The 22,809-nt window shown below is 32.9% G+C and overlaps 8 protein-coding genes across 8 annotated transcripts; 4 read left to right on the forward strand and 4 right to left on the reverse strand.

Moving 5' to 3' along the window:
* Nucleotides 1–259: 259 nt before the first annotated feature.
* On the reverse strand, nt 260–3,355 carry LOC123311607 (alanine--tRNA ligase, mitochondrial). The gene has a single exon (XM_044895660.1). The coding sequence runs from the start codon at nt 3,274–3,276 to the stop codon at nt 292–294; it is 2,985 nt and encodes a 994-aa protein (XP_044751595.1). The 5' UTR covers nt 3,277–3,355; the 3' UTR covers nt 260–291.
* A 162-nt stretch (nt 3,356–3,517) lies between these two features.
* Nucleotides 3,518–5,005, reverse strand: LOC123312466 (peptide chain release factor 1-like, mitochondrial). Its single transcript, XM_044896912.1, has 3 exons — nt 4,374–5,005; nt 3,962–4,285; nt 3,518–3,864 (listed from the first exon to the last, which is right to left on the reverse strand). The coding sequence occupies exons 1-3, from the start codon at nt 4,942–4,944 to the stop codon at nt 3,524–3,526; spliced, it is 1,236 nt and encodes a 411-aa protein (XP_044752847.1). The 5' UTR covers nt 4,945–5,005; the 3' UTR covers nt 3,518–3,523.
* A 237-nt stretch (nt 5,006–5,242) lies between these two features.
* On the forward strand, nt 5,243–9,762 carry LOC123312467 (replication factor C subunit 1). Its single transcript, XM_044896913.1, has 11 exons — nt 5,243–5,457; nt 5,512–6,541; nt 6,636–6,796; nt 6,927–7,050; nt 7,177–7,824; nt 7,888–8,043; nt 8,103–8,317; nt 8,372–8,718; nt 8,794–9,048; nt 9,104–9,317; nt 9,372–9,762. Exons 1-11 carry the CDS (start codon nt 5,449–5,451, stop codon nt 9,645–9,647), a joined length of 3,435 nt encoding a protein of 1,144 aa, XP_044752848.1. The 5' UTR covers nt 5,243–5,448; the 3' UTR covers nt 9,648–9,762.
* A 72-nt stretch (nt 9,763–9,834) lies between these two features.
* On the forward strand, nt 9,835–13,915 carry LOC123312471 (transient receptor potential cation channel subfamily V member 5). Its single transcript, XM_044896918.1, has 15 exons — nt 9,835–10,066; nt 10,117–10,199; nt 10,407–10,644; nt 10,705–10,881; nt 10,995–11,184; nt 11,248–11,606; nt 11,661–11,764; nt 11,822–12,095; nt 12,163–12,356; nt 12,642–12,793; nt 12,979–13,088; nt 13,141–13,322; nt 13,395–13,511; nt 13,564–13,689; nt 13,792–13,915. The coding sequence occupies exons 1-15, from the start codon at nt 9,976–9,978 to the stop codon at nt 13,882–13,884; spliced, it is 2,490 nt and encodes an 829-aa protein (XP_044752853.1). The 5' UTR covers nt 9,835–9,975; the 3' UTR covers nt 13,885–13,915.
* Nucleotides 13,916–13,995: 80 nt separating this feature from the next.
* Nucleotides 13,996–15,835, reverse strand: LOC123312470 (GPALPP motifs-containing protein 1). Its single transcript, XM_044896917.1, has 4 exons — nt 15,697–15,835; nt 14,571–15,122; nt 14,285–14,471; nt 13,996–14,199 (listed from the first exon to the last, which is right to left on the reverse strand). Exons 2-4 carry the CDS (start codon nt 15,068–15,070, stop codon nt 14,053–14,055), a joined length of 834 nt encoding a protein of 277 aa, XP_044752852.1. The 5' UTR covers nt 15,071–15,122; nt 15,697–15,835; the 3' UTR covers nt 13,996–14,052.
* LOC123312469 (phosphatidate cytidylyltransferase, mitochondrial) lies at nt 15,653–16,985 on the reverse strand. The gene has a single exon (XM_044896916.1). The coding sequence runs from the start codon at nt 16,738–16,740 to the stop codon at nt 15,709–15,711; it is 1,032 nt and encodes a 343-aa protein (XP_044752851.1). The 5' UTR covers nt 16,741–16,985; the 3' UTR covers nt 15,653–15,708.
* A 117-nt stretch (nt 16,986–17,102) lies between these two features.
* LOC123312468 (serine/threonine-protein kinase polo) lies at nt 17,103–20,443 on the forward strand. Its single transcript, XM_044896914.1, has 8 exons — nt 17,103–17,344; nt 18,177–18,401; nt 18,517–18,914; nt 18,997–19,223; nt 19,291–19,418; nt 19,586–19,779; nt 19,840–20,083; nt 20,200–20,443. Exons 1-8 carry the CDS (start codon nt 17,249–17,251, stop codon nt 20,383–20,385), a joined length of 1,698 nt encoding a protein of 565 aa, XP_044752849.1. The 5' UTR covers nt 17,103–17,248; the 3' UTR covers nt 20,386–20,443.
* Nucleotides 20,444–21,244: 801 nt separating this feature from the next.
* LOC123311034 (protein-S-isoprenylcysteine O-methyltransferase) lies at nt 21,245–22,753 on the forward strand. The gene is made up of 5 exons (XM_044894785.1): nt 21,245–21,539; nt 21,593–21,854; nt 21,943–22,052; nt 22,109–22,216; nt 22,370–22,753. Exons 1-5 carry the CDS (start codon nt 21,348–21,350, stop codon nt 22,544–22,546), a joined length of 849 nt encoding a protein of 282 aa, XP_044750720.1. The 5' UTR covers nt 21,245–21,347; the 3' UTR covers nt 22,547–22,753.
* Nucleotides 22,754–22,809: the final 56 nt, after the last annotated feature.

Genomic DNA, 22,809 nt, shown 5'->3' on the forward strand with positions numbered 1-22,809 from the left:
TTATTAGTTATGTATTTATGAATGCATGGAAGTTGTATTTCAAATAAAGATAGTAAAACATTAGTATTAGAATCATTCTCGCACATAAATGTATGAACTCAAAGCAAAACATGTCTTCACCTCTTCACCAACTTTGTTGATTTTAGTTTGTTAATTTCGCCACCAGGTGTCTTGAAGATGAACTTGAATCCCAAGAAAAAAGAGAACAAGAGAACTGCGCTTTCTGTGGAAGGAATGAAAAATAAATAATAAACAAAAACATTAATATATCATATATTTTTATTTACAATTTTACAAATATCTTTCTACAAATTCTTGTGCGGCTGACATACTATGTTTAAGAAGAAAATCCCAGTCTTGAATATTAACCCTTTTAGGTTTCATATTACACACAAGTTTTTCACTTTGTCCTTTCACATTCATAACATATCCATCAAAAACTTTCACCACACTCTCCTTCAACCACTTATCAGCTGTGAAATTTTCTGTACAAAATTGTTTTGGAACACAACACCTAGCTTGGACAATATTATCAGTATATGAGATCACCATAACCGGAATATTTTTGCACATTTTTGTAGCTCTCTGCAAAGGAACATTTTCTAATATCATTGAAGTCCTAAGGTAGTGGATTATATATTGCTTGTTTGAATTTGTAGTCTGCACTTTAGAATCCAAAACATTTTGCATTTCCATATCAATAAATTCATTCAAAGTTACTTTAGCTATATTCTTGACTCGTTTGCTGATATCATCCAAATCTTTGAGACATTTCTGTTTGATATAAATTGGCATGAGAGTTTCTGATGCAATTACTTTGTTCCTCAATGAAGCAACAGCAATGTTCAAGACATCCGGTTTGTCTATATTTTCTGAAACTGTCTTTTGAAGCATACTAACTTCATCAGAAATTTCTGAGGCATTCTCAGTGGCTATTTTTGATTTCAATCCTGTTACAGCACTTAAAGACACTGTGCTTCTACCCAATGATTTCATTTTTATTATAGAAATATTTCCTATGTCAGAAGTGTTGAAAACATGGGTACCACAGCAGGGTTCTCTTGAAATTACCTCATCATTTTCTTTTATTTCAACTAATCTCAAACTCTCCTCTGGATATACCTCACCAGGAACTGTTATGATATCATCATATTCCAATAATTTTTGACTGTTGATTTCACTAGTAACAACTTCCAATCTCTTAGAAATTATGCTGTTTATTTTGTATTCCACTTCTTCAATATCATGGGTGGTTAGCTTGGGCCCAAATATTCCAACATCAAGATTCAGAAAATCCTCAGTTACTTTACTTGACTTTTGGCAGGTAGCCCCCTTCAGTTGTTTCAGTACAGAGTTTAATAAATGAGTAGCTGTATGATTCCTCATAATACTCATTCTGTTTTCTTCATCAACTGAGAGTGTACCAACAGAATCAACACATAAACTATAAGTACCTTTACATTTGAGGAATCCTTTATGTAATATATAAGAATTCAAATTTTCTGTTTCCGCTACGATGAAAACAGCTTTTTCAAACTGAATTGTACCTCGATCACTCACTTGACCTCCTGCTTCGCTATATAAATTCGTTTTATCCAGAAGTAAACTACAAAATGTATCAGGACCTATTTTTTTCACAATTTCATCATGATGTATAATTCTTAATACCTTCACATGTAGAGGTTCGAATACATAATTATCTTTAAGCTTACTAAAATTATATTTTGAAGTATCACAAGTTTTAGGGACGGATTCTTTCTGAAACTGATATAATAATGTATTGATTTTGATTGCTGTTTTTTGCTTACTCCTTTTTTTAGCTTTCTCTAATTCCAATTGCAATTCTTTTTCTTCAAATGGAAGACCCAAAGACCTTGCTAATTTATCTATTGAAGAACGATCTAAACCAAAAGTATCATATAACTTAAAAGCTATTTCTCCATTTATTTCCTTAGGTTTCAACTTCATCAAATCTTTATATGCAGGAATTAGACTAGGGGCTTCAAGAACGTCCAAAAATTTCAAATTCTCATTTTGTTTAAGTAATTCTCCCCATTCACTTTGAGCACTTCTTTGTAGGTCTCTATATACTTCTTCTTCATAATCTATAATTTGGTGGATGTATGCAATATTCCTCTCCATTTCTGGGTAAACAGGACCTAAACTATCAACAACATAATTGGATAATTCCTTTACTAACCCTTCCCTTTGAAAAACATCAGTACTGATACAAAAACATTTTCTCAATATTCTTCTTAATTTCTGATTCTGCTCTGGAATAATTCCATCAGCTAAAGAAGCTGTAACCATTCTTGAATGATCTGCTAAAATTCTATAGGAGGTATCCAAGTTGTTCCAGTCTTGCTCTCCATACATACCTTTGTATCTATCTATTTTAGAACAAATTTTTTCGACTGCTTTTATAAGGTAATCGAAATTATCTGTATCGTAATTACTGGTTTTATTCTGTAGTATTGCAGTTAGTCTTTCAAAGCCCATTCCTGTGTCCACGTGTTTCTTAGGTAAAATAGAAATAGTACCATCCTGATTCCTATTATATTCGATGAAAACAATATTCCAAAGCTCTGTGAGATCAAAAAGGCCTTTGTTAATTAAGCTAGACCTATTCTCAGATCCAATTAAATGATCATAATGAATTTCTGTACAAGGACCACAAGGGCCAACTTCTCCCATTTCCCAAAAATTATCACTCATCCCAAATGGGATGATCCTATCAGTGCTAACGCCAATTGACCGCCAAATTTCTTTGGTTTCTAAATCTTCTTCAATCTTTAATTCTTCATCACCTTTGAAATATGTAACATAAAGTCTATCGCTTGGTATTTTATAAACATCCAGTAACAACTTCCAGGCCAATTCGCAAGCTTCCGCCTTGAAGTAATCTCCAAATGACCAGTTTCCTAACATTTCGAAAAAGGTATGATGATAACCATCTGAGCCAACAACATTTAAATCATTATGCTTTCCTCCAACTCTGATGCATTTTTGTGAATTTGCAACTTTCTTATATTTAGGTTCTTGATGACCAACAAATATACTTTTGAATTGATTCATTCCAGCATTCACAAATGCAACAGAAGGATCACAGTAGGGTACAACAGGACTTGAACGAACAAAGTGATGATTGCAATCTTTAATAAAATAATCAAGGAACTTTTGTCGAATTGCTTTTGCGGATCGATCTGGATTAATATATTTACTTAGACTTCGAGTGAATTTTTTCTGAACAAGTGTAGTTGGTGTTCTAATTATCATCTTGAAATTTTGAAGATTCTATTTTAATTTTTAAATTGAAATAATAAATAGTTCACAAAAAGGTTAGTTTCAACGAAAATAATTTCTTCTTCTTGTATTATAGACATAGACAGTTATCTTGAGGGAAATTATCCTTCTCATTTTGTAAGGTTGGACTTACTAACATTTGGAAAAACTTAAAAACACAAACACACTATTTACAAGTGATGTTTCAGAGATAGATCGAATAATACATTTCAAACAATTTTTAACTGTTTATTTCATTCACTTTTTGGAACAATTTTTCATATTTATAATAAGAATCCAATTTCATTAACAATTCTTCCAGTGCTTCATTACCTTCCAGAAATCCTTTCAAATTATGTACATTTCCTTGTAATCTATGATCAGTTATCCTATCTTGATTAAAATTATATGTCCTAATTTTTTCATTTCTGAAATTCGTGCGTACTTGGCTCTTTTTAGTTGAATCAATCTTTGCTGTTTGAGAATCTAGTTCCCTTTGATATAAAAGTGTTCTGAGTTTAGTCATCGCTATCCTCCTGTTTTTGACCTGTGACCTATCAACTTGGCATTCAACACTTACTCCTGAAAAAAATCATTATTATGACTCAACTATGAAAAAGTACAAAGATAATGGAAATCACAACAAACTAAACAAGAACCTATTGAGAATCTCATTTACCTGTAGGTAGATGAGTTATTCTTACAGCACTATCTGTTGTATTCACATGTTGCCCACCAGCACCACTTGCTCTCTTGGTTTCAATTCTCAAATCTTTTTGATCTATATTTATTTGTATATCTGTGGGTTGGGGTAGAGCCAATATTGAAACTGTGCTTGTATGTATCCTTCCCCCTTTTTCAGTAGAAGGTATTCTTTGTACCCTGTGAACCCCTGCTTCATATTTCATGAGTTTGAACACATCTTCACCAGAAATCAATAAAGAGCCATGCCTTATACCTCCTAGATCTGTTTCAGCATATTCTGCTACCTCAAGCTTCCAACCTAAACATAAAAAAACTTTTATTTTATGTGGACTCATTTGATTGTTTCAATGTTTCACAAGACATTACAATCATATGGTTCTACTTTCCTTTGTAAATTGCAAAATTTTTATACATTTCAAACAATTCTTTTGCAAAAAGCATGGCCTCTTGGCCACCAACCCCAGAGTTGATTTCAAATATTATTTCTTTACATTGATCTTCTGGAGAATCGGTAAATAAAGTACTAACTAGCTCTTCTTCTGCATTCTTCAAGGCTTTTACATATTCTTGCAAATCTGACTTGATTAAATCTTTAAGCGCTGGATCATTGTCGTCTTCAAGCTCTTTCAAACTTTTTATATTTTTCAAAATTTCGTTCCTTTGATTTATACAATTTATTATTGGAAGCAATTCATCGATTTCTTTTTTACATTTACTATCACTGTTGTATGACAGAAACTTATATCTATCTTCAATTTTGCTCAAATATTTGTTGAGAGAAACATTTTTCAATTTTATTTCGTTAAAATCGTTAAGGTCTATGTTATGTACAGTCGATTCATTTCGTCTTATAATTGGAGCGTTCAGTGAGACAACCCTATCAATCTTCTTGAATTGGCTACTCAAACAATTACATTTATTTGATTTTAATATGCGATTTAGAAGTGATATTCTCATTGTTTTGATTAAAAATTAAATTTTGCTTTTGGTCTGTTGGTTTTGGATTTTTTAACCTAGATGAATAACATACTACCAAAGATATCTTTGCATACTACCAACACAGAACATCCACTATTTTTTGTTCATTTGGCCTTCTAAGGGTACATTGCATTTTTTTAACATTCCTTATTTCTTTGCACTTTAAGGGCTGGTGATGAAATTTTTGAGGATTAATTTCTGCTTTAGCCAAAAGAAAATATTTTTGAGAAGATGAGATTCCCCTATTGACTTGCTATCCTGTCATTTTCTTGACAAAATTTCCCTTCAAAACGGTAGTTCAAATATTTAAATTGCAATTTGGGCGCCTGAATTCCAAAACATTGTGAAAACTGTTAAAAAATAATATACTTTAGTATTTTCAGAATTATTGTTTATTATTTGTTTGTTGTGTTAAATAAAAACAACGTTCTAATTCAACCCTTCACTTCCCATATTCATAAAGCTTCAGAATTAATCAACATTATGCCTAAGGTAAAATATGGTTTCGATATTTGCACGTTTTAATCACACTAATTATGTATTTAGGATATAAGAAGTTTCTTCAAACCGCTCACGAAAACTAAAATTCAAGAAAAGTTGGATGCTAAAGATTCAGAACAAACACTTAAACATAAAATAAAAAGCTCAGGAGAAGAATCATCAAAGGGAAAGATAATAGAAAAAAAACCAGATAAGTCTTCAAAATCTTCCAATTCAAGAAATGGTAGCAAATATGATTCGAAAAACAAAATACAGAGTAAAAAAATTGAAGTTATATCTTCTGATTCCGACTCAGACATAGCGTCTGTGAAAAAGTCTCAGAGAGATGAAAAAAAGCAACTTGATAAAAAAAAGAGTAGACTATTTTCTTCTGAATCAGACTCGGATGTTGCATCTATGAAAGAAGTGAAGAGATCTGCTATAACTAAAGATGCTAAGAAGACTTCTGAGAAAATAAAACCTAAAGTAGGTGATTCGGATAAAAAAACATCCCCTAAATCTGTCAATTTGAAAAAACTTAGCAATGTTTCAAAAAAAGCACTTAGTGACAGTGATGAAGATACAGACTTCATTAATCCAACACCAGATAAAGGCAATATTAAAAAAAGAAAGCTGCAAATAAGTTCTGATTCTGAAGATGATTCTAAAACAAAACATATTGGAAAGTTGACCAAAGCCCAAAATAAAGAAGGACTTAAACCTGTCAGTATTTCAGATATTTTCAGTAGAAAAGTTAACCAGTCGAATATAAAAACTGCTGTTAAACCTCCTGAACCTGAACCAACTGCTAAGAAAAGTAAAAAAGTTAAAACTGAGCTAGGGGTTCATGAGGACAAAGATTTCGAAAAAACACTAATTGATCTGGATGATGATATTTTCCTACAAAATGAAGATATTTTAGACAAAACCATTGAAGGTGCTTTGCATGAGAGCCCAAAAGGGAAAAAGGTTGAAAAAAGCATAATTAATTCTGATGATTATAAATCAACGTCATCTATAGACATTTCTAATCAAGAAACTTCTTCAACACATACAGAAAAACTACCGAAAAAGAGACCAATCAAACATGATGAAGGTCAGTTGATTATTATTAATTTTTTCAAGTATTAAAATATGCCTGAAATCTTATCTATTCATTCATATTCAAAAACTTCTTGAATATCTTACAGATGACACACCAAGTAAGAGTAAAAAAATTAAGCTTGGTCATACAGATTCAGGTTTTGATGATCAAGACCGTTATGAAAAGAGGAAATATTGTGCCATGCAGTATCAACAATATCTCAACAGAGGGGGACCAAAGAATCATGGATGTAAAGAACTCCCAAAGGTATTTCAACACTGTTCACTGTTATACATACATAGTTTGAAATCCATGATGTAGCAAATACCTCTTAATTTACATGTCTTTGGATGCCTGATTCATTTCTTGAAGCGTTCAATATTTTCAATTATTTTAGGGCAAACCTGATTGTCTGTCAAAATTAGTTTTTCTAAGAACAGGGGTTCTAGATTCATTGGAATCAGAAGAGTTTGAGAATTTGGTTAAAGAACATGGTGGAAACGTGGTTCACAATGTTTCAAGTAAGTGCAGAATGTATATTTTTTGTAGTCAAATATGTACATGTTTGGATCTTCAAAAATAGTTGCTTTGTGGGATATTTCAAGTTCAGGAGGGGAAAGAAAAGTAACGTTTTTCATTTTTAATAGAGAAAGTCAATTATGTTGTTGTTGGAGAAGAGCCAGGGCCAACCAAACTTCAGAAAGCTGAGAACTATAAAATTCCAACTATATCAGAAGACGAACTGTTAGATATGATATTGCAAAAGTCAGGAATGCCTAAGAAATATACTGTGACCTGTAAATTATCTAGCTTTGAAGACGCTGGTATTAATGACTCATTTGTATCAAATGAAAGTGAAGAAACAGTCCAACCAAAAGAAGCTAACATAAGAAAAGACTCAGATCTGAAATCAATTGATAAGAAACAGAATAATACTAGTGAAATCAATTTGAAGGTACAAGAAAAGAAAGAAGCAAAGATTGATAGCAAAAAAAATGAAAACAATGAAGAAGCAAAGGTTCCTAAAAAACTACCAGAAAATAAAGCTGAAAACCAAGAGGCTGATAATAACAATGTCTCATTGTCAGAAAAGTATAAACCAAAAGATTTGAAACAGATTGTTGGGCAACAAACAAGCAACAGCAACATGAATAGATTGAAAAAATGGCTGGAATGTTGGCATATGAATGAAAGGTTGAGAAAACAGAAAAAAATTGTTCAACCCAAGCCTTGGGATAAAACTAATGATGGAGGATACTTCAAGTGTGCTTTGCTGAGTGGTCCACCTGGAGTTGGTTAGTATTCTTGGCTTCTTGATAAAATTCAGTCTAAAACTATTTTGTCTTCACCATTCTCAGGAAAAACAACCACTGCCACTTTAGTAGCGGAAAGTCTAGGTTACGATATTGTAGAATTTAATGCCTCCGATACCAGAAGTAAAAAATTACTCCAAAATGAAGTTGCAACAGCTTTGAATTCTCAAAACATAGCATCTTTCAACATCCACAGTGCGGGTCAGTAAATTAATTTTTTTTCAGCAGGAACATGGAATTTTTATAGTGTTTCATTTCAGGTCTTGACCATAAGAGAGTAATATTGATGGATGAAGTTGATGGTATGGCTGGAAATGAAGATCGTGGTGGCATGCAAGAACTTATAAGTCTCATAAAAACATCCAAAATACCTATAATCTGTATGTGTAATGATAGAAACCATCAAAAAATGAAGACTCTAGCCAACTATTGTTTCGATTTAAGATTCGAGAAACCAAAACCTCAGCAAATCCTAGTTAGTTAAAATTTTACATGATCATTCACATGTAATCCAACAAAATATTTTCAGGGCTTCGTTATGTCGATATGTTGCAAAGAAGGCATCAAAGTCAACCCTCAAATAGCCAATGAAATCATTAATGGAACAACATGTGACATACGGCAAACCTTAAACCAACTTTCCATGTTGTCCAATTTAGACGTGGCAATAAGTCTGGAGCAGGCCCAGAAAGATTCTGCTAATGCCAAAAAAGATACAATTCTAGGCCCTTGGCAAGTGTGTAAAATGGTATTCAACGAACCTGACCAGAAAGATATGACCTTAATTGATAAATCTAGGCTTTTCTTCTACGACTATAGTATGGGCCCCTTATTTGTTCAAGAGAATTACCTGAAAGTTCAGCCTCATGTAGACAAGTGAGTTGTTTAACGTAGACCAAGACAATTTTACATAAAATTTCATCAATGTATCATCTCATATTTCAATTTCAGGAAGCTAACAATGAGACAAGTGGCAGCTGCAGCTGAAGCCATCAGTATGGGTGCAAGTATAGACAAAAAAATTAGGGAATCGAACAATTGGTCCCTTTTGGATTTACAAGCAATATATTCATCCGTTTTACCTGGCCATTACATGAGCGGTCATTTCACGGGAGCCATTGATTTTCCATCGTGGTTGGGTAAAAACTCGAAAAGAAATAAAATAAAGAGAATGACCAACGAATTATCTTCACATACTCGAATACAGTAAGTCTGGAATCTTTCTAAATTCAGATGGAACATGAACAATTTTGTATTTTAGAACATCTGGAGGTCTACTTGCAATGAGTTTAGACTATTCAAAAGCTTTGCTAACCTCAATTGTGACTCCCTTGAAGAGGAGAGGATTGGAGGGTGTATCAGATGCTGTCGAGGTCATGAAAACTTACCAGTTACTTCGAGAAGATTTGGATAATTTGGTGGAAGTATGTAATAGCCCCAAACAGAAAAATTTGATGGACGGAGTTGAATCAAAGGTACTATCAATAATATTCTTTCTACAACTATAAAATAACAACTTTTTGATGCAGGTTAAAGCGGCTTTCACAAGATTGTACAATAAGGAGGTTCCAATATTTTCATACTCAGCAAACACAGGTGTTTCAAAGAAAAAAACTTCTGCATTGTATGATGACAATGAACTCAATGACGATGAAATGGATGAAACCTCAGAAACCGAGGATACTATAGAAAACGATAATCTCATTAAGGCTAAGCCGAAATCGAAATCTCAAAATAAGAAAGAAACTGCTAAGGCATCCACTTCCAAGCAGAATCCGAAGGCTAAAGGAAGGGGAAAGAAGTGAAAGATCTGACTTGTGATTATTTTTTTTTTATTCAGATTGTATTGCTGACTTTTTATTTTTTATACAGTTATATCTTACCTTATTATTGTTTGCAAAAATAAATTGCTGAAAATAGTTTAGTGGTTTATTATAATAATCCCGAACATTCTTCACCAAATAAGCATGCTTATAATTGTAAACATATTTTCATTTAAAATGATAACCTGAAGAATGAAATATTGGATCAATAACACATTCTGTTGCAATGCAACAGAGTTTGATCAATAAGTTTATAGATAAAAAATAAATAGCAAATTTTTGGTGATACTCCTGTTTCATTTATTCAAAAATGGGAAATACAGAGAGTAATGTTACCAGTGGTGTTAAAAAACAAGCTGGGGCTTCTATGCAAGCCATTTATAAATTATGTAATTTAAAAGGTATAATTGAAGTGGTCAATAATTGACAAGGTAATGATGAACTTCTTTAGGTGGTGGTCTACTTGTTGAGCTCATGAAAAGAGCTGCACAAAACAAACAGTACGCTGAAATAGATCATGCCATAAAAACCAAGGTAGGTAAGGTATAAAAATAGAACAGGTATGTTATACCATTGTATAAGGACCATTATACAGAGTGTAAATGGATAGTTGCTAGAAAATTTGATGGGTGCTCCATAAAACTGATAAAAATGAAATGTTATCACAAATGTGGAAATTCTCACACCACCAACCAACAAATATTTTAAGCATTATCTTCACAGAAAACTTTTTCCCTGCAGGTTGAACAATTTCTTTACAATAAAGGACAAGGGCGTTATTTTCCAATTGTGGATCTAGTTTTACTGAGAAACGCTGAGAGAGGACGTCATAAATTGGTGAGTAGAAAGTCTGACGACTGTATGATCACTGATAATTTTTTCTGCTTTCAGCTGCCCCCTTTACGGGCAATGGAGAATCCGGAAGATTATGAAATAAATGAAAACGCACCAGAAGTTACAGAAGAAGAATACCGCAAAAGTGAATAATGTTTGAATTTAAAGAACTCAAGATATATATTTCCGAGGTTTTTATTTTCAGATCCGCATCTCTACAGGCACGTTTGCTGGAAAATAAAGGAGAGAGGAGCAGTTGGCGAAACAATTTTACATTTATGTCTCCTGAATGCAACTTCCTTGCATGCTGACCTCGCCAAGAGACTTCTTCGATTTTACCCCAGACTGATAAATGATATTTACATGTCAGATGAATATTATGGTGAGGGTATAAGGGTAGAACCCAATCAAATACATAATGAAGGTTTTTCCTCTCCATTTTTCCTTGTTGTCTTAATGGACTAGATACACAGAGAATTCACCAATTACTTTCAGGGGAAAATGTGCTTCATATTGCGATAGTGAATGAAGATCCTGGAATGGTTAAATTTCTCTTGGGCTCCGGGGTCAACTTCCAAGAACGTTGTTTTGGAAATTTCATGTGTCCAGAAGACCAGAAATCCTCAAGAACAGATTCCTTAACCCATGAATGGGTAAACGTTTGCCCGGAAACCAATTACGAAGGGTAAGGCTAAATAACAGAAAAGTTTTCCAGGCTGAATCATTCCTAAATTTCGATTTTTTACAGATACGTCTATTGGGGTGAATATCCGTTAACCTTTGCTGCATGTTTAGGGCAAGAGGAATCTTTCAGGCTCATATTAGCTAAAGGCGCGGATCCCAACGCTCAAGACACCAATGGAAACACCGTGCTTCACCTTTTAGTCATTTATGAAAAACTCGTAAGTTTTTCCTCAATATTCAATTCAATTGAAAAAAACTATACGAATTTTCAGGAAGCTTTTGACATGGCATACGAAGTTGGAGCGAAGCTTTCCATTAGGAATGTTTTGCAGTTAACACCTCTCACATTATCAGCTAAACTGGCTAGAGTAGAAATATTCTTTCACATTTTGAATATAGAGAGGGAAATCTACTGGCAAATTGGTAGGTAATTTTTATTCCCGCAAGATATGTGGTTTTTCAAATATTCTTTCATAGGTAGCATTACTTGTGCCGCTTATCCTTTATCACAAATTGATACTATTGATGTAGAAACTGGAAGAATCAGTAAAGTGTCGGCTTTAAATTTGGTTGTTTTTGGTGTAAGTGAAATTTAGTATAAATGTTTTCATTTTGTTTCAATTTACCCTGCTCTTCAGGACAAAGACGAACATTTGGAGCTTTTGGATGGGGTTCTGATAGACTTGTTGAAAACGAAATGGAACACATTCGTAAAATTTAAATTTTATAGGCAATTCTTCACGTTTGCGTTTTATTTCTTGATATCTTTGGTAGCCTTCACTTTGAGACCTGGACCTCCCATGCAACATCATCAAACATCAAACAAGTCGATGAATTCAACGAACCATCCTACCAATCTCTTGAACCATACCATAATTGACTTCAAGATTGAAAACCTCACCTTAACAAAAGGTAGGTAAGCTTAGGTGCCTTAGGATTTCTCAAAATTAATGTATGAGATCATTTTAAGGCATAAAAGATGATGGCAATGTGGATATGGAAGAATGGTGGGAGAATTTACAAGAGGAATGTAGATTGATGGATTTGTCAGCTAGGGAGTCGCAAATAAGATTCTTCTGCGAAGTTGCAATGACAATTGGCGCATTCAGTTACCTTGCAGCTGCTGTAAGAGAAGCGAGATTTTTGGGATTAAGAATGTTTTTCGAGAATTTGGTACGCCTAATACGGAAACAAAGTTGTGATTATGTACTATTTGCTTGAATTGTGAACATATTCACTGCTCAACAAGAATAGAAATATAAAATAAGTTGAAAAACGACAAATTTTGAATAACAGAGAGAAAAAATTGAATGAAGAGAAAGTCTTCAGTGTATCTATGGAATGATTTGTTTAAATTTCACAGGAGCTATCAATTGTTGAGTAGTGTATTTGTCTGGCAAATTGCAGCCAAAAATTTTCACAAATAAATATCTAGAAGTAAAATATGCCATTTTGCAGATGACGGCACCATCAAGGGTGATGTTCCTCTTTTCCTGCATTCTCATGCAAATTGTACCTTGGTTAAGATTAGCCTGTCAAGACGAATTCGAAGACTTCATTGCAGTCATCATTATGCTCACAACAGCTCCTTATTTTTTGTTTTTCTGCAGGTATCTTATCACAAAACATTTTTTTTTTTTGTATTGAAAACAATGAAATCAGAGATCCAGTATAACTCCCATGCAATATATCTCGTATTTGTGTAATTAGAAAAACGATATAATACTGTTATGGTTCATATGCATATTCACACTAAACCTAATTTCATTCTTTGATCACTACATTTATTTTCCAGAGGTTTCAAAACTGTTGGACCATTTGTTGTTATGATTTACAGAATGGTGATGGGAGATTTGATCAGATTTGCAACCATATATTTGGTCTTCGTTATGGGATTTTCACAAGGTACAATTTCGCTGTATGCCACTATCCCTTAATCGCGAAACTTTTTTTTTAGCTTTCTATTTGATATTTCTTTCTTATGACAATCCACTGACCCCAGATGATGTTGACGATTCAGCAACAAATCCAATGTCTACACCGATTGAATCAATAATGGCCATGTTTCTGATGTCAATGACGAATTTCGGTGATTACTATGGGGCCTTCGAAAAAACAGAACACGAAATTTTAGCGAAGGTAATAACAGGCTGCCCAAAGTGATATAGTGCCTAAATCTCATGAAACTAATAACTTTTTATTATACTTTAGTTTCTCTTTGTAATGTTTATGGTGATCGTTTCCATCTTGTTGATAAACATGTTGATTGCGATGATGGGAAATACCTATCAGAAGATAGCAGAAACTCGAAATGAATGGCAAAGACAAGTATTCACATAAATCCTTAAATGAAGAACTATTCCAAGTATGTTTTTTTTAGTGGGCTCGAATTGTTCTGGTAGTTGAAAGAGGTGTTAGTCCTGAAGAAAGATTGAAACAGTTGATGGTTTATTCTCAACCCATGTCAGATGGTCGAAGAGCACTTGTTCTTAGATTGAATCAATCGGTAAGTTTTGACTTATTTTCTTACCTCATAATTATTTTTTTTTGGTTTAATTCATCTGTATTTGTATCAATCCTTCTTAAAAATATTTTGCCAAATCTATAGAATGAAGATAAAGAAGAAATGAAAGAAATACTTGAGATGAAAAGACGCCACGATAGAAATCTCAAGAAAAGAGAGGAAAAGTTACAGAAATGAACAAAATTATTTAAACAAACTGTGAATAAAAACTGTGTGAAGTAAACTATGGTTGTGGAGTTGGTAAACACTGTTTTTATTTTGTTTATTCTTGAAATTAATAAAATAAGCTTAAAATTACCTATTGTTTATATTTTTATCTCATCCTCATACTTATATATGAAAAGACTATAAATACTTGGTTTTGCCTGAGGAAAATCTGTCATCCAATAGTTGTGCCTTCTTCAATACAGCTGCTTTTTGTGCCTCGTCAAATCTATTTACTTGCAAGTCAGTTTCCCTATTGAAAGGTACCCTTTCTTTCGGACCGTCCCCCTGAGGAAGAACAGAATAAACATGGTAAAATTCAGATAGATACTTAGGAAACCATTAATTAATTAATTCAATTCCTTGTCCTAACCTTGTCTTTCTTCTGTTTCTTTTGATGAAGCTCCACTAGACTTTCACTTTCTCTCTTGTGTTTTTTGGCCATTTTTTCTTGTTCCTTATCCCTCTTTCTAAGTTCAGAACTTTCCATTTCTCTTCTCAAATCCCGAGAGTCTGCTTTCTTTTGTTTTTTTTCATTTGGAGTGTTTGTCCACAAAGATCTAGAAATATAACAAAATTGAAATAGATGTGATGTAATTTGTAAAAGACAATTTTTTTAGAAATTCTTTATGTGTCATATGAATTGTAATGATTTCTACCTATCAGACATATCTGGACCGGCGTTAGGTCTGAACTGCCTTGGTCCTAATCCTAATTTACTCGCGCTAACTGTTGGTAATTCAATCATCCACTCTTCTCGTTCCTTCTTCTGTTCTTCTGGATTTAGCTGACTCAATTTCATTTCAAGGGCTCTTTCTTCTAAAGCAATTGCACTTTTCGACTTCAATTCTTGTCCGGGTAATACAGGCCCATATATGTCATCCTCTTCACTAGATTCATTATCAAAATTTTCATCTGGTGCTTCCTCTTTCAATTTCTCTCGCAAATGTGGCGGAAGAGAGGGCCCTATCGAAGCAACTACAGGTTCATTCACTTTTTGTAAATGAGGCGGTAATGCTGGACCATAGGCTTGGGTGCTTGCTGGTTTTTCTTCCTTGGATACTTTAGTTTCTGAGCTGTTATCTTCGAAAGATTCTTGTTTGGCACTTGAAGTAGCTGGTAATACTGGACCATATATTTTTTTCTTGGTATCCTCCATTTCAATACTTAATAACTTAAAACTAAATCAATATTTATGTGGACTGTTAAATCTGGAATCAATCAAAGCAAAATGAATCTCATTAGTATGTTTTCAATTAAATCTGTTTCAAGCAACTCAACCAACTTATAAATTTAATTTTCAATCATGATGGCAACAATTTTTATGGTGGAAGGACTTTTTGGGACCCTGCTTCATTGGATATTTTCCCATCAATAAGTTAGCAGCTCATAAAAGTGTGAATATATTCATTGATTATACCTATAACAAGATATTGTGATACGTCCCTAAAAAAATGGAATTCTGGTGTTTCGGTTAGCAAAAAAATTCCAAAAATTTTATGGATTTATCTATTAAAAAAATTGGAAACTTTACAATTACATACACATATGATAAAATTGACATATTATTAAATGAATATGAGTACCAAATAATAATAAGCTATTGTTAACCATCGAGACATTAAATCATTGTTATAAATATGAGGTATAATGGAATAGATGAACTAAACTCATGATTGAGTAGTACTCTTGACTAGACATTATTTTTCAATCATGTTTTGGGCGTTCTTTATATTAAGAATATTCTCTTATATATTTGCTCTGATAATCAGAGCAAGTACTCACTTTCTAAAACTTCTAAATTATCATTTTACTAAGCTTCTTGCTGCTATATTGCACACTTTTGAAAATTCCAGCTGTTGCTACTCCTTTCACACTTTGACTGATTGAGGATTTCCAAACAATTTGATTGATACATTTGAATACAATTTCATTACAATCAGGATCATAAGCTATAGCACGTAAAACATCTTCTGTATCTTGTCTTAAACTCCCTCGATTCCATAATCTTGTTAAAGCCTTCTGAGGCCATCTAGGTAGTTGGTTCAAATGATGTAATTTAGCTAATGGGCTTATGTCTTGAGAACATATTGTCGGTATTTTATTCTGGACAGAATCTTCTCCAGTCGACTGATCTTTTTTCAAGTTTGGGAAATCAACATAATCTGACAGTGTTTTTAGAATAGGCTTATATAATTGCCTGAACGATTTTAATTGAGGTTTCACAATATTTTCAACTTTATTTTTTTTTTCACCTATTATCATTCTAAAGTCACCAGCATAACTAAGGTTTGATAACATGTGGTAAAATTCATACTCTGTAAATGATTCAGGAAGCATAAGTAAGGCAGAATGAACTGCAGATTGTAAATTCAACTGTAGTGCAGTTATTAATTCTGAATTGGATGTATTTTTCAAAACTTCCACAGGTTTATGAAGTCTTCCTGCAAGATATATATCAGACCATTCCAGTAAATCTGTGATCAAATCTTTTGTTGATATAACACCATACTTTATCATTACCCCTTCAATGGGAACCAAAGTATTGAAATATATTTTTGCACCGAAATTTTCTTGGAACTTAGATATGAAGTTATGTCCAAAATATTTCAAACCACTGTAGTGCGAAGGGTTCTGCTTAATGTTTAATTCATGCCATTTAGAAGAGTTATCTACGCAAAATATCAGATCAATCATATTATTTTTTGAATTATTTGTGAGCTGTTTTTTCACCGCTGATCCATAAGCGAAGCAGAAATTAAGCTGCTGCGGAAATCTAGCAAGTATTCTTGTGAAGATTGGAGCTAATACAACAGCATTAGAAGGCATTTTCCGAAAATAAACTATCTCAAATTTAAATTTCCATAAGAAAAATACTAACCTTAAAAGGAAACCAGGTTAAGTGTCATTTTGACGCAAGTGCTCAAGCTGTCTCTCCTTTTAAAGGGCTCGGCTGCATTAACAGATTAATTGTCAAATATGAACTATATTTACAAGTTTTCAATTTGTTGAGATATTTGGTTTTGCAATCCAAAGAGGGATGCTATTGCATGCAAGAATTAATTCACTATAAAATATGAAAAGTGGCAAATTGTTCAAGGTTCTGACTTTTTTTCTGTGACATTACCGGCAAATTTGTTCCCAGCCAATCACCTGCGTTGCTTTCGAAAAATTTCCACCAATAGCAGCAAACTTTTTGAAACTTCATTTAACTGCCAAGACGGTTTGCTCTTGCTCCGGGTCGAAACGAAACCGTTGTGTCCAAAAGCTGTATGAATAGTTGTTATTAGTTGTAGTTTATTGTTGTTTTATCTGTTAATTCGTAAGATTTTTAAAAATGCCCAAAGATGATAAAAACAGTAATCAAATACCGGAAATTATGTATGATGCGAATACGAAAACGATCTACAAAAAAAGGGAGTTCTTTGGGAGGGTGAGTGCACTTACATCTGTTATATACGACTTAATCATGTGGTTTATCACCGATGTAATCTTGCTACATTTAAATTGTTATGTAGAAGTGATCTATTGGACTCCAGCATGGTATTTTTCATTTAAAAAGCTCACAAATTATCTATCATCCTAGCGACCATTATGGACGTGTTTCATAGTTTTATACTCAACACAACACCATTGAGGCACTAATAATGATCGATTTATGCAACATTACCCAGAATTCAACACAATCAATCTAATCAGCACCAAAGAGTCTAACCATATCTATGAATACAAATAGTTCTCAGTTATTAGGGATGTAGCATGTAGATTTTTTTGTCAGTTTGATGTGTGAATTCATTTGAAGCTCATTTTTAAATACATATTGAATGAGAATTTGAATGAGAGGTACATTGGTATCCAATGTTTACGCTTTCATATATTAACAAAACGAGTAATGAATATTGTGTGATTAATAAATTTTATAACCATTGTGTAAGTTTCGTTGTTCAAATCTTACCGACTAATCTGTGGAGGCAAAACAAAGATGAAAATAATGTTAAATTTCCTATCCTTGAGGTCAAGTATGAATATTTAATACAAAATACATGTTTTTGAAACAAATGAGTTTCTTTGGGATAGAGTGTAGTTTATAAGTTGGGATTTCGTTTTGAATTTCAAATTTTCATGAGTATGGAAATTGTTGAAAAAGTTCAAAGCCATGGTGAACAATTCACTTACTAAATATATTTCTTGATTTAATTCACGGTCAAACAATACAATTTGCATTTGTTAAACTAGAAGCCATCTTAGAAGAATTTTTGTTTTAGGGAGGTTTTGCAAACTGTTATGAAATTGTAAATTCTTCTACAAACCAAACATATGCTGGAAAAATAGTATCAAAAAAGCTTATGGTTAAGGAAAACCAGAAGGAAAAAATAACTCAAGAAATTCAGATTCATCAATCTCTTCGCCACAAAAACATTGTTGGATTCTATGGATTCTTCGAGGACCAATTCAATATTTATATTGTCCTAGAATTATGTAGAAAAAGAGTGAGTTTTCCTTTATTTATATTTATGGAATTCTTCAAAACAACATAAGAAACCATTTTTTTCTCATCTCTAATACTAAATCCAACTATGCTTTAATGACAGTTCCAACTTTCAGTCAATGATGGAACTCCACAAGAGGAGAAAGGCCCTCACAGAGCCTGAAACTAGATATTACATGAAACAAATACTCCACGGAGTTACATATCTACATGAGCGTAGAATTATCCATCGGGATCTGAAATTAGGAAATTTGTTCTTAGATGATGAACTACATGTTAAAATAGGAGATTTTGGTTTAGCTGCTAAGATAGAATATGATGGTGAACGTAAAAAGACCCTTTGTGGAACCCCAAATTATATTGCTCCAGAAATATTGAATAGAAAGGGTCATTCCTTCGAGGTTGATATATGGTCAGTAGGTTGCATAATGTATACTCTGTTGATTGGCAAACCTCCCTTTGAAACAACGAAATTGAAGGAGACTTATGAAAGAATAAAAAAATGCGAATATAGGTATGTAGAATTCAGTTTTTTATTTGACCAACTCTTACCTTGTATTCTTACCACTATTATTGTTCTTATAATTTTTTTATAGCATCCCTAAATTAGTTCAGCCTGCTGCCAAACATATGATAATGGCGATGCTACAACAAGATCCTAAACTTCGACCAAAAGTTCAACAGTTATCACATCACGAGTTTATTACATCAGGATATTGTCCCACTGTTTTACCAGTGAGTTCACTGATTATGGAGCCAAGATTCAACCAGATGGAAAGTGGAAACCGTAAACCATTGTCTGAACTTACTTCTGCTAATGCAGGTTTGTTAATTTTGTTCACAAATTCAATGGTTGTAAATGAATTCTAGCATAAAATTTTTTTTTGCAGGGGAACCTATGATAACTTCTCCTCAGAAAGACATTCACAACTCTATTGCAGCAGCGGGCAATGCTGGAAATGCAAATACTTTCAATGCAAAGGAAAACTTCATTATTCTCAGGAATATGATCGGAAAGGTATCAGAAATTTGCTCCTTTGTAGTCACCGCAGGTTGTTGGAATCTGCATAAAAATATATTTGGTTTATTTAAAAAAAAAAGAAACTTATGTTTGTTCCAATCAACTTAATGGATGAATGGAGAGTTGATAAATTTTTATTCAATATTTTCTATTGATATTTTCAGGTTTTGAAAACCAAGCCCGCCAGAAAAGAAAAATTCTTGGATGAAATGTCGGATCCTGCCGCTCAGCCAATAATTTGGATTTCAAAATGGGTTGACTATTCAGATAAATACGGATTCGGCTATCAACTGTCAGATGAAAGTGTGGGAGTTATGTTTAATGATATGACAAAACTGATAATGTTACCTAATCAAATGTGAGCAAGCATATTTATGAAATTTTTCCTTTAAAACATATATCTTTTCTCTCTCCACAGAAATGTTCACTATGTTGACCGACAGGGAGTAGAAGTTTACATGACCCTAGAAAATTATCCTGCACAATATGAGAAAAAAATCAAACTTCTCACATACTTTAGCCGCTATATGCGGGAACATTTAATAAAGACTGGTGCTGATGAAGTGAAAGAAGCCGACACAATGACGAGAACTCCCCATTTACATCAGTGGTGTAGGTCCACATCTGGAGTCCTCATGCAACTCACAAACGGCACAGTACAGGTAGATTTTCAACAAATTATTTAAGATAAATAAAAAAATAAATCAAAAAGTAGAATTGACAAATGGAGTGGCATTTAAGAAATGGGCTCTCAACGTTTCTTTCCATTTTGTTTCAGTTCAACTTCACAGACCACACGAAAATCATTTTGTGCCCCCTCATGGCTGCAGTAACTTATATAGATGACGACAAATCATTCCGTACATTCAGGTTTTCTTCTATTGAGAAAAATGGTTGTTCAACTGGTCTCTACGAAAAAATGAAATATGCTTATGATAAATTTAATGTGTTATTGGAATGTTAGATATTGAATGTTTTAGTTCAAAGTGAATAAAATGAACAATTAAATTTTTTTAAACTTGTGGATTTGATACATTTAAACAATGTCTTCCTTGGTTTCTTTGTATCCGATTTGCGCTTCTATTCATATATCGGAAGAACTTTGTTGAGTGTATGTTTACAAATTGATTTTTTGTGTATTTTTTATGTAAATCCACCATTTATAAAGTTGAGAAAATAGTTTTTTGTTCATCCTTAAGTATTATGAAAGAAATGTTATGAAAGACTGTCCAATCCATAATTTATTACTGTTTAAAATTGTTCATTTTCGAAGATATTTTGATTTAATGGAGATAATGAGAATCAATTCATCCTTTGTGCATTAGGTGAAAAATTTAGAGCATATATTTCATAGGATCTATAATTTTTTATTCCAGCTAATTCTTTAAGACTAAAATATTGCTTAAGAGATTATATTCCAATCACAATAAAGTGGAAATAATTACAGTTGAATTTTGATTTGAAAAAAATTTGATCATTGAATATAGGAGAACACTGGGAGCATACCCTTTGAATGCAAAATAGCGTGGCGCCATCTCTACAGAAACCGACACAGTTTTGTGTCTAGAACTGGATTGAAGGTCAAGATATCACGTTTCGTGTGGCTAGTGACAATATTGTTGCCTCTAACAACTATATGAAGGGCGCTCAATGAGTATATATTTTGATTGATTTGATTCTTCAAAAAGGACAATAAAACATTATTTAAGATGAAATGTGATTTTAACCGTGCCGCCATCTGTACGGAAAACTATAGAACTAGTAAAAAATGGTTTCTTTTTAAAAAAAATTCTGTCAAACTGACACTTCCGAAGGGGCACATAACCTCATTCATTGTTTATTGTTTTGATTTGAGCCCAGGTAATACTGAGGGAAAATATGTGTACATGCTTCTCTGAAAGTATTATATTATTTTAATGATGAAACATGATTCTCAGCAGGGAAGCAAATGTAGCGCTAGTCAGTTTTATAGGATCTTGTGCTATATTCTTATCGATCGCATTTTTGAACTTATGGTATGGGATATCATTTCTACTCAGTAACATTTTCATTTTCACTTGCTCTTCAATTTTCATATTCATTTCGATAAATCTCATATACAAGGAGTATGACTACCAGGTAAGAATGTGTATATATTTGTCGATTCTTTTTGGAAATATCTTTGATTTCAGATCGCTATTAGAGCTTCGTTTCTGGGATGTGTATTTGCTATTGGTACTTATGTCAAGCTTGGTACACCACCCAATTACGAAAACTTTGGAGTTTACATGTGCATTATGTCCATCTTTCACTACTCAGAATTTTTAGTATTAGCACTTATCAGTCCGAAATTAGTATCAACAAATTCATTCGTTATCAATCATAGTCCAGAGTATATTTTTGCTGCTACATTCTCTTGGATAGAATTCTTCACTGAAACATATTTTTGGCCAAGTGAGTAGGCATTTTGTAACAATGAACAGCTCATAAGGCATTTCTCATGGGTGTTGCATAAATGGATATGCTTTATTATTTGTTTCAGGCTTGAAGAGTTATTTTATTATTTCATATTTTGGTTGTGCTATATGTATTGCTGGAGAGCTGTTGAGAAAGACTGCTATGTTAAACGCTGGTACCAACTTTAATCATTTGGTATGTTTGATACTAGTGTTTGTGTATCTATTTTATGTATATGATTCGTGTAACAGGTACAGTATGAAAAAGCTGAGGACCATGTCTTAGTAACTTCAGGAGTTTACAGTTTATTCAGACACCCCAGTTATGTAGGATGGTTTTATTGGTCCATTGGTACTCAGGTTAGTGGGATATACCGATAGAAGGAATCAATTGGCAGAATAGAGATTGAAGTCAATTGATGATTATCAAATTTTCAATTTTTATTAAAATTAGTATTGCTTTGCATTATAATGAATATGAAAACAAGAAATACATGTTTTTTAAATTTTCAGATAATCTTGTTGAATCCGATATCTATTATTGGATACACCATTGCAAGTTGGATGTTCTTCAAGCAAAGAATTTTCATTGAAGAAATAACTTTGCTGAATTTTTTTGGGCAACAGTACTGTGATTACCAAAATAAAGTGGGTACTGGATTACCTTTTATTCGGGGCCATCTTATTTGATGGAATTCTGAAATCTTAAGTGATCTCAAATGAAGATTTTAAATTTTGATGCACAATAAATGAAAGTTAGTCTATCGCTCCAATTGACAATACTGATAAAAAAAAATTCTTTATATAACTTCTACTAACTACGATTTAATGCAAACTAAACTTTCAAAAGAATCTTAAGATGTTGTTCAAGTAATCAATAAAGATTATTCATCTTTACCTTTTAATTTCCAAGAAAATTCCTTAGAAAAATTTCCTACTGATGAAATTGGGAA

This window comes from Coccinella septempunctata, chromosome 4, assembly GCF_907165205.1.
Source record: "Coccinella septempunctata chromosome 4, icCocSept1.1, whole genome shotgun sequence".
NCBI lineage: Eukaryota > Metazoa > Arthropoda > Insecta > Coleoptera > Coccinellidae > Coccinella > Coccinella septempunctata.

What these genes read in the sequence shown, in the direction of transcription:
- LOC123311034 (XM_044894785.1), top strand. Translation starts at nt 21,348, where the DNA reads ATGATTCTCAGCAGGGAAGCAAATGTAGCGCTAGTCAGTTTTATAGGA. An exon ending in ACAAGGAGTATGACTACCAG is followed by an intron (nt 21,540 to 21,592) that starts GTAAGAATGTGT and finishes CTTTGATTTCAG; the next exon opens with ATCGCTATTAGAGCTTCGTT. An exon ending in GTACCAACTTTAATCATTTG is followed by an intron (nt 22,053 to 22,108) that starts GTATGTTTGATA and finishes TTCGTGTAACAG; the next exon opens with GTACAGTATGAAAAAGCTGA.
- LOC123312468 (XM_044896914.1), top strand. Translation starts at nt 17,249, where the DNA reads ATGCCCAAAGATGATAAAAACAGTAATCAAATACCGGAAATTATGTAT. An exon ending in TAGAATTATGTAGAAAAAGA is followed by an intron (nt 18,402 to 18,516) that starts GTGAGTTTTCCT and finishes TCCAACTTTCAG; the next exon opens with TCAATGATGGAACTCCACAA. An exon ending in ATAATGTTACCTAATCAAAT is followed by an intron (nt 19,780 to 19,839) that starts GTGAGCAAGCAT and finishes CTCTCTCCACAG; the next exon opens with AAATGTTCACTATGTTGACC.
- LOC123311607 (XM_044895660.1), bottom strand. Translation starts at nt 3,276, where the DNA reads ATGATAATTAGAACACCAACTACACTTGTTCAGAAAAAATTCACTCGA.
- LOC123312470 (XM_044896917.1), bottom strand. Translation starts at nt 15,070, where the DNA reads ATGGAGGATACCAAGAAAAAAATATATGGTCCAGTATTACCAGCTACT. An exon ending in GGTCCAGATATGTCTGATAG is followed by an intron (nt 14,472 to 14,570) that starts GTAGAAATCATT and finishes TTATATTTCTAG; the next exon opens with ATCTTTGTGGACAAACACTC. An exon ending in AGAAACAGAAGAAAGACAAG is followed by an intron (nt 14,200 to 14,284) that starts GTTAGGACAAGG and finishes GTTCTTCCTCAG; the next exon opens with GGGGACGGTCCGAAAGAAAG.
- LOC123312471 (XM_044896918.1), top strand. Translation starts at nt 9,976, where the DNA reads ATGGGAAATACAGAGAGTAATGTTACCAGTGGTGTTAAAAAACAAGCT. An exon ending in ATCATGCCATAAAAACCAAG is followed by an intron (nt 10,200 to 10,406) that starts GTAGGTAAGGTA and finishes TTTTCCCTGCAG; the next exon opens with GTTGAACAATTTCTTTACAA. An exon ending in TATTTTTTGTTTTTCTGCAG is followed by an intron (nt 12,794 to 12,978) that starts GTATCTTATCAC and finishes TTTATTTTCCAG; the next exon opens with AGGTTTCAAAACTGTTGGAC.
- LOC123312466 (XM_044896912.1), bottom strand. Translation starts at nt 4,944, where the DNA reads ATGAGAATATCACTTCTAAATCGCATATTAAAATCAAATAAATGTAAT. An exon ending in AAATTTTGCAATTTACAAAG is followed by an intron (nt 4,286 to 4,373) that starts GAAAGTAGAACC and finishes TTTTATGTTTAG; the next exon opens with GTTGGAAGCTTGAGGTAGCA. An exon ending in AATAACTCATCTACCTACAG is followed by an intron (nt 3,865 to 3,961) that starts GTAAATGAGATT and finishes GATTTTTTTCAG; the next exon opens with GAGTAAGTGTTGAATGCCAA.
- LOC123312469 (XM_044896916.1), bottom strand. Translation starts at nt 16,740, where the DNA reads ATGCCTTCTAATGCTGTTGTATTAGCTCCAATCTTCACAAGAATACTT.
- LOC123312467 (XM_044896913.1), top strand. An exon ending in TCTTCACATACTCGAATACA is followed by an intron (nt 9,049 to 9,103) that starts GTAAGTCTGGAA and finishes TTTGTATTTTAG; the next exon opens with AACATCTGGAGGTCTACTTG. An exon ending in TGGACGGAGTTGAATCAAAG is followed by an intron (nt 9,318 to 9,371) that starts GTACTATCAATA and finishes TTTTTGATGCAG; the next exon opens with GTTAAAGCGGCTTTCACAAG.